The following is a 13806-nucleotide window of genomic DNA, read 5'->3' as shown; positions in this document are numbered from 1 at the left end:
CAGAATACAAATCAGTCATAGTCCTTAGGTGAGCTTGCACATGAAACTCAAAGTAATACACAGTCATGGTGTGAAACAAAGAAGACAGGGACTATTTCGATCACATGGGATTTCATGGGCAACACTTTAGAAAGATTGGACCCTGGTTTGCACCATGTGGAACCATTACAGGGCTGGGCACGTGCCACTTCCTTTGAAAAGCTGCATGAATTGTGGCAGTCAAATAAATTGCAGGGGCAGTTGCGTCTTGACCCCGAGACTGAAGGTTCACAGCAAAATGCATCTCATTTGCCCCAAGATGGAATATATTAGAACAATGCTGGGTCTGTGTCATTGACCTCCGATGCACCTGAGCTGCACAATGATAAAGTAGCTCTGCTAGCAGAAAAAAATCTCGGCCTGATCTGCCATCCAATGGAGGAAAATAAGATCCTCATTGGAAGAAAATGTTTAATTCAGCAGAGGCCATCCCTCTCTGTGGTCATTACCATTCTTCTGGATGGATAGATGGATGACGGGAGGATAGGGTCAACCATTTAACCAGGGTCCAATACTAATGTGTTACCGGGACTGATGGTGAACGGGTGGAGTGCTGACAGGTGTAGTTTTTCTCCCTGTATTTCCTTCAGCTGATGTCAGTTTACTTTTTTTCCACCACATATTTACATTCTGTCTCTCTATGGGGACAACCCACTTACTGCTTGGTCTGATGCTACTTTGACCCCCTATTATGCTTGGATAGGAAATGGAGAGTGGAGGGAGGGAGGTATACTGCAAGCTATTGTATAGAAGTGGGTTAAAAACAGACCTGATGAGGTAATTACTTAAAAGTGGAGGAGGAAGCCAAAGAGATTTGTATGGATAAATCAATTCCTGTAAGGAAAGAGGGAGTGTGTTTGTTTGTGAAATGGATACTACACTAATGTGTGCGAGTCAGAGCAAGATATAGACTCTCTCTCTCGAGATGTTCTGTTACGGACCTATGAAATGAAAAACCCTTCCGGCCTGATGCGAGTGTACGTGTGGGTGCATTAATGCAGATTTGTTGCTGACTTTTTACAGTAGCTTCACAATACATATGTTCACACATCTGTGCTTCATGTCATCTGCTGACAATGGCTTCTATGGGTGCAATTTTGTGTAATGATGACAAATGAATCCTCTGAATCTTGCTTTTGTTTATGGGATTGCACACCAGTAAAGACAGACTTCCACTCATCAGCAAATAGAAAAGAGGGACAGGCCAGTGTCCCATTTGTTTCCCATTAAGAGCTGAAAGGGTGCTTCATCACAGTAATTATGATTTACTTTTTTGTTCTATTGGGGTGCACTCACTCTGATGTGTGTAATACCCAAGTGGGTGGAACCATCAGAAAATTAATCCCAGTTACTACACATTCATGTTTGTGTTGGCATTTAACCCACACACTGAATATACGAAGCTAGCTGATAAAGACACTGTGTCTTTACAAAATGCTTTGTGGACTTCCCAGTTTCAAACCAAAGTTTTTCTATCACAATCGTTTTTTTCTTTAGCCAGAATTTACCAGAAGCTGAGTGAGTGCTTAAAAATCCTTGTTGGCAGGTCATGGTGACAGTGACTTGCCAATCAGAGAAAATGGGCAAACCGTGTTTCATCCTCTAGTTTACTTTAAAAGTTAAGTTAATCTATTTCGTGCTGATTAGAAAAATCTTTGACAACTACTGAGTGACATGTAAAATATAAAAAATTTGAAGAAATACAAAATAGGCTTGTTTTCTCATCTGCATTCAATCTGATTTCCATAAATAGCAAGTGAAGTCTGCCCCTACTGGCCAAAAGAGAGAATGCAGGCTACAGGCATTTATGTAATCATGTGACTGGCGTGGAAGCCTGGAGGGCTTAATGGAAGAGGCGGCCAACAGTAAAGTCAAAGGATTGTCTTCTTGTCAGCTAGTGCATAGATTTAAACAACTGTATTTAATGAAAAAAAGAAAAAAAGAAAGAGTTTGAGTGCGAGACACCAAATAGTGTCAGGACCGAAAGCTGATCCAGCGTTCAATGCGACAAGGGCTGTGGCCCCTGTACATGAGGCGCCTGCAACCAACTGAGCTAAACCTGCAACCCATCTGTGAGTTTTCTTCAGAAATGCTGGCGAGAAAAATCTATTCCACTGAGACGCACCATTACATGCGTCAGATCATTAGGCCCGTCAAGGGCCCAAAAGGGAGCCAGCTCTTGTCCCTTCACTTTATAATGATGAGACTTAATGCCTGGCATATGCACTGTTGACATAATAGCTGAGTCTCACTCTATTATCTCAACGCTAAGCATGTTTGATGTGTGAGGGAATGGAAATGGACAGATTGTCAAACTGTGGACATCAGCAAATAAAAATACAGGAGAAATAACCTTGCATATGCTCCTATACAGAAAGCATCACATTGAGAAATATGCATAAACAGTCCCGGCCAACCTTTTTCCCCCCCTCCCGTATCACTGTTTCAGTGTCCTTGACAAGAGGACACATGCACATGTACACACCCACACATCAGCCCTGAGGGTCTCCCATTTCAAGCAGCCCCAGTCGCCTCCACTCTCCAGTAAAAGGTGACAGAGTGCAGAGAAGTTGATGGCCCACTCCATCATCTATTTTCCTGAATGCAATCCATCTTCTTGGTTTACCAAACAGATCAAGTTCCTTTAAAAAAAATAAAAAAACAACCTGACTTTCCTCACTGGATGTGAGCAACAACTCCCAAAGTCACGAGATGATCTATTCAGACAGGAATGTTTCCTCCTCAGGAGTTTAGCGATATTGGTGTCACATTGACACAGTCATGAGTAAGCCATATTGACAAGAGGCTTATGATTACGATGCAGAGTAGGGGGGATTAGTTATACCTCTGAAACTGTGTGCATGCTTGGGCATAAAGTGACATTTTTCTGTCCAAGGATCCGTGGGTTGACCTACTTAATCCTGCGCTGCTACTACAGCATGTGACAGAGTTCTTTCTTTGTCAAAAAAAAAGTGCCAAAAGACAAGTCTTGTGTGCTGCAGAGAATCATTTATGCGTTCATCCTGTCTGAGAGAGACAGAGCAAAAAAAGAAAAGGTAGAAAGGTGCCCTCCAGACTCGATGAAAGGAAATCAGTGTTTGTTTTCGAAGCTGTCTACTAGGGATGAGACTCTAACAGGGCCTGATGAAGTTATTGTTTCAGGGTCTGCCGGGTCAAATCAAAAGCGACATGCGGTTTTAGAGCCAATTTTGTCGGCGGGCACGAGTGAGGCTGGGTGGAAGGATTGAGGGAGAAAAAGAAGCCTCTGCATGACAAGCAATCACAGCGCTTAATGTGATGGAGCTGGATGTGGCGCTGCAGCAAAGGAAAGGGTTTGTGTGTGCACATATATAATAACTTATGAAACATGTCAGTGAAATGACCTTTTTACGTGTGATAGTTGGCCTTTTCAAGTGGTGTATTCGCCCAACATTATTTACATACACCTTTCTCTTTGTGCGAGTTTCTACAGTTTACCGTTCGGAGAAGACAGCACGGCAGACGGTGTTTGCACATTGATGAGGATCAATTGGACCAGTTTGGTGGAGATAGGGTGGCTGCTGCCTTTGCCTCTATCCCCAGGGTTGTTAAGGGGATAGGCATTTAATGGTCAGAGGCTTGGGATGGGATGGGAGGGGCCGGGTTGGTGGTGGCAGGCAGCCAGCCACTCATTATAGCAGGCATTCACGGCTGTACACAATGCCTTAATTAACTGCAATGCAGAGAGCCTAATGGTCAGGCTTCTTTCTACATTGAGCCGCAGCAAACACTGAGCTAAGACCCAATACAAAAACATCTATCCTTCTGTTTATCCCTTAATCTCTCGATCAGTCTACCTTCCTATTAGGGATGGAAAAATAGCTATTACTGAAAAATTGTTCAAACTTTGGGATGATGTTTTTTTTCTGTTGCAAAACTGAACCTTATTAAAACATAAATGTTTAGCTACAGTATGTGTGAAGAGGGAGAAGGCTTAATGAGCCATACTAATTCCAAGCCTGTCATTGTCATTCATATTGAGACAAGACCAGTGGTTCAGTTTGTGTGCTTGCAGGCTAACATTTGCTAATTAGCGATATGGAGAAAGTACACCTGATACTAATGGGAATGACATAAGGTTGCAGGTATTTAGTCTTAAATTTAGACTATATGACAGGAGTGGATTCAAGTACCATGCTGGACACCACTCTGTTTGTCTGGAACCTTGGGTTTGGTCATTTTGCTATCTCCATCACTGTTCGTTAGAATGGATAATATATCTGTATCCTGGTACTGTTTGCCTAACCAGCTACCTTTCAATTACTGCCAGCTGCGCCATAAAGCACACCCTCAATTATCATCAATTCGACTCAAATCAAATAAGACCACTGAACTGTGTGCATTATAAACTTGGAAAGTGTTTACCAAGGTATTATCATTAAGAAATTAGTTTGCAGACATGCATACAATCTACCTTCTTTTAGAGTGAGTACAGTAGCTTAAGAAATGATGGTTTAGGTATATTGTGAGAAATGTAAACTTGCTGATGATGCTCAAGCAAAAGTTAGAGAATGGCAAAGGTTTTAACAATTCATTATCGGGGTAGGTTTCCTACAAAATTTCACATGAATTCATGAGGTAGTTTTTGAGATATTTTAGTATGCACACTATTTTATCTGCCTGTTTGTGTTTCTTTGCGCTTTGTGATTCTGATATTATATTCGACTACTGCTAGTTAGCATTAGCTCCCTGTCTTCACTAACAAACGGTTGTTACTCATGCCTCAATAACAAACATGAACTGAGGTCAGTGAGCTTTTAAATCCTTCGACTGGATGGACATGTTTCTTTATAAGATTGTTAAGAGACAATTATCCACCTCAAGTCATCAAGTCTTTTCCATGCAGCGGGGTACTCTATATATCCATCCATCAATCCTCAGAGATTAAGAGCTCCCGTCTTCTTCTAGTTCTGTACATTCCTCACCTAACTCTGTCAGTTCCTGTTACATTAAGTCCATACAGTACGTTCTCTTAAATCCCACAGGGAAATATGAAATGCTCAAACTAGCACACAGTGCTCTCAAATTTGTCACAACAAAGCAGAGTAAAAATAGCTCCCGGTAATGACGGGATATGCATAGCAGTATGCTGGAAAGTTAAGAGTAAAGCGACAGAAAGAGGTGGAGGAGGACTTAGCAGTCGGATATATATTGCTCTTGGGTTTCCAAGGCAAAGTTTCCCGATGAGATTGTTGAGGTATTTGAGTCTTTCTCTGCCCTCATTGAATAGAAACCGTGCTTCAGGGCTGCTGCTGCTTGGTTGGCAAATCTGCTCTTATTCCACAACCTAGAAATACAAAGCACCTAGCCCCAGAGCAGTGCACTCTTTTCTGCTTAAAGTGGGCAAAAGAAGGCGGGGAGGAGCTGTTGTTAAGGCATGATCGTCCACAATCATACCCGCGCCTTTGGTTGGTCCTTGGGGCTGACAGCTTAGCAGGCGTCGTGGAGGAGTGAGAAGCACTCTGAATCATGGCAGTAATGACCCCTGCATGCCACAACAGCATCTTGTGCAGCTGGAGGAGAGCGTTTATTTTTACATTTTTAATGTACACTGAAATGCAGAATGTATACACCTTCTCCTCCTCCATCTGTAGCTGGCAGGTAATCAATACGAAGGGAGATGCAGACTCCCTCCTGCCGTATATCTTACACCGGCCTGTCATTTCCCCATGAGACTTCCCGTTAGCGGTGTCCTAAACAGAGATACAGTAAGCAGAAATTGTAACCGACCGGTTTAACTAAGGTTGCACTCAACTGAAATTGGCTGTTCCAAATAATGTTCTCACCATGTCTTTGTTATTTTATCAATTCAACATGCCATTTTTGTCTTACAATGTCCTTTGAAGCCGGGCACCAGAACAAGCCAGTCCTTTCATTTTACATATTTCATTTAATCTGATAAACGATTTTATCCATCTTAATGGTCACCCGGTAGCGGTCTTGGGTGTTAAAACTCAAGCCAATCGGGAAGTGCAAAACACTGCAGGCCAAAGGTAGCCTCAGTTCCACCTCTGTACCTGTTACAGATTGAAAGTTGTTGGCGATAACGTTTTCTATTGTGGAGGCTTTGGCTCATTGGTAGAGTTTGGGGATTGATCCCAAGCTCCTGCAGCCACTTGTCCGATGTGTCCTTGGGCAAGACATTTAACCCCATGCTGCTCCCGCTGCTTCATAGGCAGCGTATGAATGGGACTACTAACTCCTGATGGACATTTTACACAGCAGCCTCTGACTCTTGCCACAGACGGTGTGAAAGAGCTTTAAGTAGTCTGAGTCTAAGTCAATTTACCATTCCATCATTGAGACCTCCATTGTTGGGCTAACTTTACTTTAGGAGCAGTTCACTCCATAGATCATCTTGACATCTATAGATTCAGTTTCAGAAAAAAATGCACATTTTGTTTATTAAACCTGCTTAATCAAAGAGTCTATTTGTTTTATAGAGCAGACATACTCTTCAAACTATGCTCTATCTATTCGTGTTAGAAATGAATACTACAGAGTCTTTTTGAAGACTCTTTTGTACATGCTACAGCTCGCCATGCTAATGGTCCTGCTCATCTCGGTTTACATTGATGTGCAGGGATACGACTGACAAAATGTCTTTTTAGAGCAGCCCCGGCTATAAGAAGTACAAGAAATCCTCCCTGTTAAAAAAAAGAAACATAAAGTATTTTTTTCAGTTGTAGCCACAGGGCAGCTCTTGTGTTATCTACCCAATGCCTGAGAGAGAGCAAGATGATAAAGAAAAAAGAGGTTGGACAGAGACTGAGAGAATGGGGACATGAGAGATGACAGGAGCAAGGGAGGATGACAGACGAGTGGGACAGAGAAGGAGCAGAGCTCGCATGAGGATAGAATGTCAAAGAGACAAAGCGAGGGCACAGAGGGAGTGGATGACGGACTGGATAAGAAAGAACAAGAGGACTAACATAGTAAAAGACAGTGGCTAAGGGACAGAAAGACGTACAGTGATACACGGGAGTGAGATGGCAGAGGGAACAGAAGTGAGTTAGTGAGGAGAATGCTGAAATAAAGCTAAAAGAGCTACAGCAAAGTGCTCCTCATCTCGAGGATAACTAAAGCATGGTGAGTCACCTCTTCCCACCCTCATTCTCAAAGTAGCCGCTAATCGCATGGTTCACCTTGTTCAAATGACGGTGAGGCTGTAGCTTTCTGGCAAAATGTTCAGCTGCAGTTTGACGACAAAAGATTTCCATATATAGAAAGAAAGTTTATTATCACATGCAGGGTTGGCGAGCATTCTTGAATAATGTATTTATTTCAATGTGCAGATGAGAGATGGCTGAGAAGAAGGGATTCTTAAACTGAGGGGTACGACCCCCCAGGGAGGGCACAGGTAGCTGTGGATAGGTGGTCCAGAGGTATGTCTAGTGGGTGATCTGGGAACCCCTTTGAAATCGGATTAGCCGCTCCAGTTGCCACTCCCAAATTAAAGTTGGCTTATTGCCTTGTGAGGCTGAGGGGTGGGATTTGAGTCAACTATTGGGCTGTGTTGCAACCAAGTGGCAAGATACGGTTTTGAAAATTAAAGTCAATGTAGAAGTGCAAAATCCTGCAGTTCATCAAGTGTCCGCTTGCACTCACACCGCAGCATAAATAAACAAGTTTACATCCTATTACATGATATGATCTATAGTTGGGCACGAATAGTAGCAGATGTTGGTCGAGAGGCTTCAGCATCAGCTCTCAGCCTGTCAGTAAGTTGACTAAAAGTTATGCTGAGACAGGATTTCCAGCATGATGGCTGCTGCTGATGAGCTTCTGGAACCCCCTGCAGGAAGAGATGGGTGACCGCTCTCAGGCGTCATCCTGTAATATGTACAGTCTCTGGATGCAACATGCTGCAAGAAGGTTTCTTTAGATTTCAATGTGGCACATTTCCTTTGGTTGGCTACTTTTTCACTAAACAAAATAAGCTGCAAAAGATTTACAGTAAATGTCATTCTGTTGTGTTACTTTTAAGTTTAGAAAAGTACAACATATTAAAATACAGATTTGAATTCATGATTTAAAAGACTGCAACAGGACCTTAAAAAGTCACAAAATGATCAGTCTTTGGGGTTTAAATTAGAATGTTTGGTTCAGACACCAAAATAAAACCAATTGGGCAGCAATGCCCATGCTCTGCAAGACAAATTCATCTTTTTTGTCAATAAAGTTTGGTTGCTTTGAAGAGTGGTGGCTGTTTTTTGATGATCATTTTGATCTAAAATCTTACCCTACGATAAAAGGTTTTTCTCTGTCAGTCAAAACTGTAAAATTCATCACTTCCTGGGTGCATCATATGATTTTTCTATCAGAAAGATCATTGAGTCGAGGTTGCATCACTCCTTTCTTGTCAGTAAGAAACAGAGAGTATAACTATCTTTATGACTGCTTCAAGCAAAAGGAAGGTGCCCTAAAAGCTGCGGCACAAACAGAAGTATAATAGCAAGTTTACAGTTACAGCTTCAGATTGATGCACCAGCCTCCTCAGCTTTTTTTTTTTTTCTAAACAGAGAGAAATGGCTTGTCTCAGATGAGCTGTGGTCGGTAATTACAAGCTGACCAAGCCAAGCTGTGGAGTGGGCTGGGCTCAGGCCACGCTCGGCTTGTTAATGCACAGATTGGTTGTCGGGGGCTGAGAAATAATCGCTACGTGTGTGTGTGCTACAACCCACAGAATGTAGGTGGAGAGGAGGGGAAGGGACGGCAGCTTGATACGACACTCTCGCCAGGTTGAACCCCTCCCCTGCCTGTGAGGAACAAACATGGAGGAGGTGATGTCGGAGAGAGACTCGGTGGATGATGTAAGTGTACCGAACCTGCAGTGGAGGGGACATAAAAAAAAAAAAAAAAACTGCAGCTGGATGAAGCTGTATCTTTCTCTTTTTCACCGCTATCATTACGTTTCTCTCATTCTCCCTCCACTGCTGTAATCGCTCAGAGATGAGGGGTGCCCTCTGTGTGGAACTCTTAGCAGCATGTCACAGAGTGAGAGGGATGGCCCAGAATTCACCTCTGTCAATACACTGCCTTATAATGTGCAAACAGAAAGTTGGACCATTTGCACGCACAGCCATTGAGGGTTTGTGGTCGCAAATCCTTCATGCGCCTGAAGAATTTCTAGAATGTGAAAAATTGGGAAGGATGAAGCCGAAGAAAGAGTACGGGGGGGGGGGGGGGGGGGGGGGGGTGAGATGCTGACAAAGTCGATTATATAGTGTTCCCAAGTTATCTCTCGCACAAGGCTCTCTTTGGTAATTAAGAGCATTTTGCTTTTTTTAGTCCTCAGAAGTCGGGCTGGTTTGGGGAGAACATTATGAATTAATTGTGTTTGACAATGAAGATGAGAGGCCAAATCCAGCATGAAGTTAGACTGAAAGCCTCGTGAGGCAGCTCGGAGCCCCGAGGTCCTTGAAGTCAGTCGAGGTCGCAGAGATTCTGACGGTTTTTGACTCTTGAGATAGTAAATTGGATTAAATCACACATGATTTTCTTTTAGATCTTTTATCTCTATTCTGATCTTTTATCTCAGGTGATGCATTGGTTAGCCAGTGCAGTTTTTTCCATTCACTCCAGCTGTGACTGTGCTGTATTTAGGCTATTTCATGCTCGGGGACCATGAAATAACAGCAAAGTGTCCCTTCTTTCTCGCAGCAAGTTCTCTACTCATGAGCAAGCACGTTAAAATTCATGCATCACCAGTTCCCCCACTATTTGCCTCAAACATGACTGTGATGGTGCAGGGAGATCAAATGAGAAAACAAGATAGTAACTCAGCAGGATGCAAAGCTCATCACGGGGCGGCTGGAAGACAGACGGATTTGCTCCGATGGAAGAGAATCACTGAAATGAAGCTGGGGATCATGAGGAGTGGATCTGGACCGGCGCCTGGCCTTGAGACTTTGATTTGGGCTCTGGCCTCACACCAAGTGGGAGGTTTGATTGCTTTTGATAAGGGAATGGGGGGAGATCACACCAGTCCATTAAACACTGAACATTAAACCTGGTTCTACAGCTCGATTTTGGGCCGCAGAGACCGGGCATTGTAGTATTTCTCCTCCTCTTCCCTGCTCTCGTGAAGCTCAGCTCTGAGCCGGATCGCCGTGCTGCTGGAGTGCTGCAGCGGGATAGACTCCTCGCCAGAAGAAGATATAATGCCCCAATTCTTTACGAAGCTTTATCCACTTCCATGTTCATCTGCTAAAAGGAACAGCTCAGGGAATTGATCCTTGCTGGTTATTTGTAATCTTTATTTTCCAGAGGAGCTTCCTGATGAGATCAGAAAGCTGCAACACATTATTATTGTTCCTACAGAAACCGGATACACCAACATTGGGGAGATGCTTGCCAGGTTTTTGGGCAATTTCTGGCACTGCCGGTCAAGAAGAAACAAAGGCGAGTGAGGGATATGAAGGGCAGAGAAAGAGCAGTAAACCACGGATGACAGATCCATCACGAGGCATGAGCGAAAGGGCGACACATGAGTGCACGCTTTGGCTCTGATAGAGCTGTTAAAAACTTTTGGCACTTTGATTTTTACCCTCCATTGGCTCCCTGTAATGGCTGCCATTTTGGATTTAGTCAGCAGGCACAGAGTCGGACGGAGATGCTCACTCTGATCTGCTTCACACCGCAGCCGAGATGTGATAAGGGCTCAGAGGGAGATCCAGTGGAACAGCACAGCACTCCTCTAGGACACTGTCAGCGACGACTACTTCCTTTACATTCCAGCGTGAAAACAATTCTGATTTGTGTGGAATTGCTTCTTGTATACACAGGTCCTGCAATTAATCGTAGAACCAATGACCTCTGAAAGTTGGGCAGGTTAACTGTGCTTGTTGATTTTGAATGGATTTGATAGGCAGTGGAGGCGCTTGCAGAGGAGACCCACAGGGCTGATAGTTTTGCACACTCTTAGCAAAGAGTATGAGGCATTAGTGTCATAAAGTCCCCAGAAGGTGGACACCCATTATCCCAGGTGAAATGATCCACACTGTAACACATTCAAAGTGTTCATACCCCCTTCGTCCTGCATGGAAAATATCACAATGACAAATGCATTCAAGACATGTTTCTTGCTGGTGAAAACAATAAATGTTAAAGGGACCTTCAAACACATTTCGTGACAGTGATCCGAAGGCGTCACTCTGAATTTGGCGTCGAGTTATTTGCTTTGTTTTAACCCTCTGAGTTTTCTTGACATGGAAGTCGTGGCAGGAGGGGGGTTGGGGGGATGGGGGGTGAGATTGGTTTCTTTTAGTACGATTTAGAACTTTGTTAGAATTTTTGTTAAGTTTTTTGTCCCAAGGGTTTGCCGCAACCTGTCCAAGTTCTTCCAAAATACCGACATCCAGGTCCCAATGTTAGACATCATTTATAACAGGGTTATAACTGAGGGCTTTCAGAATTTGCCACCAGCTTGTTGAAAGCCGGCAAAGATTCAGATTTTTCAGATTCACGGACAGCGGGAGGTGGGAGGTTGGAGAGTCCTTGCAGAAGCCCTCAGTGGTTAGTGTGGGTGGAGTTTGATTTGCTGTTAGGTGGTTAGATTCTGCTTAGAGGTTAATTTCTAGTCACTTCCTTATTAAAGCAACGTATCGCTTTAACCCTTTGAGATCGGAAATGTCCGCTAATTCCCTCATTCCTTGCCTAAAGTGTCCTAAATGTTAAAAAACTATCATCAAAATCCTCTTCCAGACTCTGAGACATGAGTACGAAGTGTCTCAAACAGATCCCATTAAATTAATAGCAAGCAACCTTTCACATCTTCCTGATCAAAGCCCCCACTCGAGATTTGACAGCGATTATTTGTTAGTTTTCGTCTTCTTGCTTTTCTCTCTCTCTGCTGTCTTCTGAATGATTCCATGCATGCTCATTTATAACTATAGAATAAAGAGAATAATACAGTTTCAAGATCATTCTCTGCTGAGTTTCATAGCAGGCACAAATCATTTTACAAGTGGGTAAGTCATTTTTTATTGATCCACTTTTTCATTAGACTTTCATCTCCCAAGTCTTCTGATTTGTGTCCCGGCCACCCTCGGCTCAAAGTCGAGAGCTCAGTTCACAGGAACTGGAGATGAATGCCAGGACTATTTTGTTTCCATGAAATAAATATGCATGCCCTTCATTTATCCTGTTTGTGTGTCGCATGAATTCTTCATTTTGCTCCAGGCAACATATTTTATCTTCTTAAATCCTCCTTCCAAATGTTATCGTGCACAGTACTGTCTCCAAGGAGCCCATCGATGCTAATGAGCGGATGCTTGAAACGTTTTGTTTGTCATAATCTCAATACGATAGTCAATACATTAATCTGAATATGTTAGTCTGTTGCAAATGTAAAAAAAATGTTGAAGATGTTATTTCTAATTCATAGAACTTTTGACTTTGCAACTACACCAATAGAATCCTATACTGCTTCTATTTACATCTTATTGAAATGACCAGACGTCATAAATGAGCATCTTATTGCACGAGTCTGAAAAAGAAGAACCAATAATTATCTTTACTTGAATGTCTTTCACGTTTTATTTTATTGCTCCCTTTTTGAAGAATCAACCACCTTCAGCAGCACAAACGCACGGCACAAGACAAAAACAGAGTTCGGGACATTCGGCACTCAAAGGGTTAAAGAATCATCACTTTGATGGGACCACATTCAACACTCGTCGTGCCATAAATGGGGTGGAGCATCGCACCCGGAATCTACATGAAAAACTTCCACAGTCCCTTTAACTTTTAGTGAGTTTCATGGGTGAATCTTTTCCTTCAAATTCAGTGAGGCTTTTTTGTTGCTCTTCTCATGGATGATTAAATATGGTCAGTGCAGATTAACATTCAGCCAACAAAAGACACAGGAAAGAAGCAGTAGGCCATTTTCATGTGGTCAGGTTATTAGAGGGGTTATGTCGGGTTATTTGGGGGGTTATTCCTCTGAAGAGATGCAGCCCCAGTTTCAGGTGCTTTGGATATGGTCCCCATGACAGATAAATGTATTTCCAAATAAACATAGATTGGATTTGTTTTTCCGATACATAGCCAATAGATTACGTTGGGTTCAAAACTCAGCCAGATTTATGGATGAATACAATATATATTTTCCAAAAGTCCAGATTTCCAGGTTTGTGTTCAGACACAGAATCATGACTGGTGGTGATTGGATTTTTAGGGGGGACATACGCTTAGTTAAAGACTCAAATCACCCTTGTTGAGTGGCACTGCACCTCTTCCAGAGTGGTGGTTAAAGGTACGTTAGACGGTTAGATCATTAGTGGAGTTAAAGGGATTTTATTACCTTTGTCGAGTAGCCACTCGTCAACTACCCGACCGAGTCGGTATGGGATTCTTTGTCTAGCAATAGCCAGGCGCTCATTATCAAAGTTCCCTTTAAGAAATTTGGAAAAGACAAATTCAGAGAGGTTACAAAAAGATCTGGAAGTTAAAAAGTTAGAAGTTAGAAGGGCAACATGGCAAATGTTTAGCAAGTTATGAACTTTAACTCAGCTTTAGTTAGGACAGGAAGAACTTGATGTGTTTTTGGGCTGGTTGGTTTGGTTAGACATGTTAACAGCAGTCGAGTTTAAGTGTTTTTTTAATGCAGTAGAAGTTAAACAGATTTATGAATTATTTAGATATAGCATGTTTGTAGAAATGCTGATGAGGTTATCTTAATCACACACATAATCAGCAGAATAACTACAGTGTGAACTAATACAA

At 42.7% G+C, this 13806-nt stretch overlaps 1 protein-coding gene across 8 annotated transcripts in view; it reads right to left on the bottom strand.

Moving 5' to 3' along the window:
• nrxn2b (neurexin 2b) overlaps positions 1 to 13806 on the bottom strand; it is a 730611-nt gene that overhangs the window by 20904 nt on the left and 695901 nt on the right. For 5 of the 8 annotated variants that reach the window (XM_079370955.1, XM_079370949.1, XM_079370951.1 and 2 more), the window contains one exon: positions 13385 to 13474. The exons of the other annotated variants lie outside the window; for them this stretch is intronic. In XM_079370955.1, the coding sequence (XP_079227081.1) occupies positions 13385 to 13474 (90 nt within the window). The remainder of the gene's footprint in view (positions 1 to 13384; positions 13475 to 13806) is intronic. 8 annotated transcript variants of the gene reach the window in all.

This window comes from Symphodus melops (assembly GCF_947650265.1).
Source record: "Symphodus melops genome assembly, chromosome: 20".
NCBI lineage: Eukaryota > Metazoa > Chordata > Actinopteri > Labriformes > Labridae > Symphodus > Symphodus melops.
The sequence above is the reverse complement of the archived record's forward strand: the minus strand, read 5'-3'. Positions and strand labels throughout refer to the sequence as shown.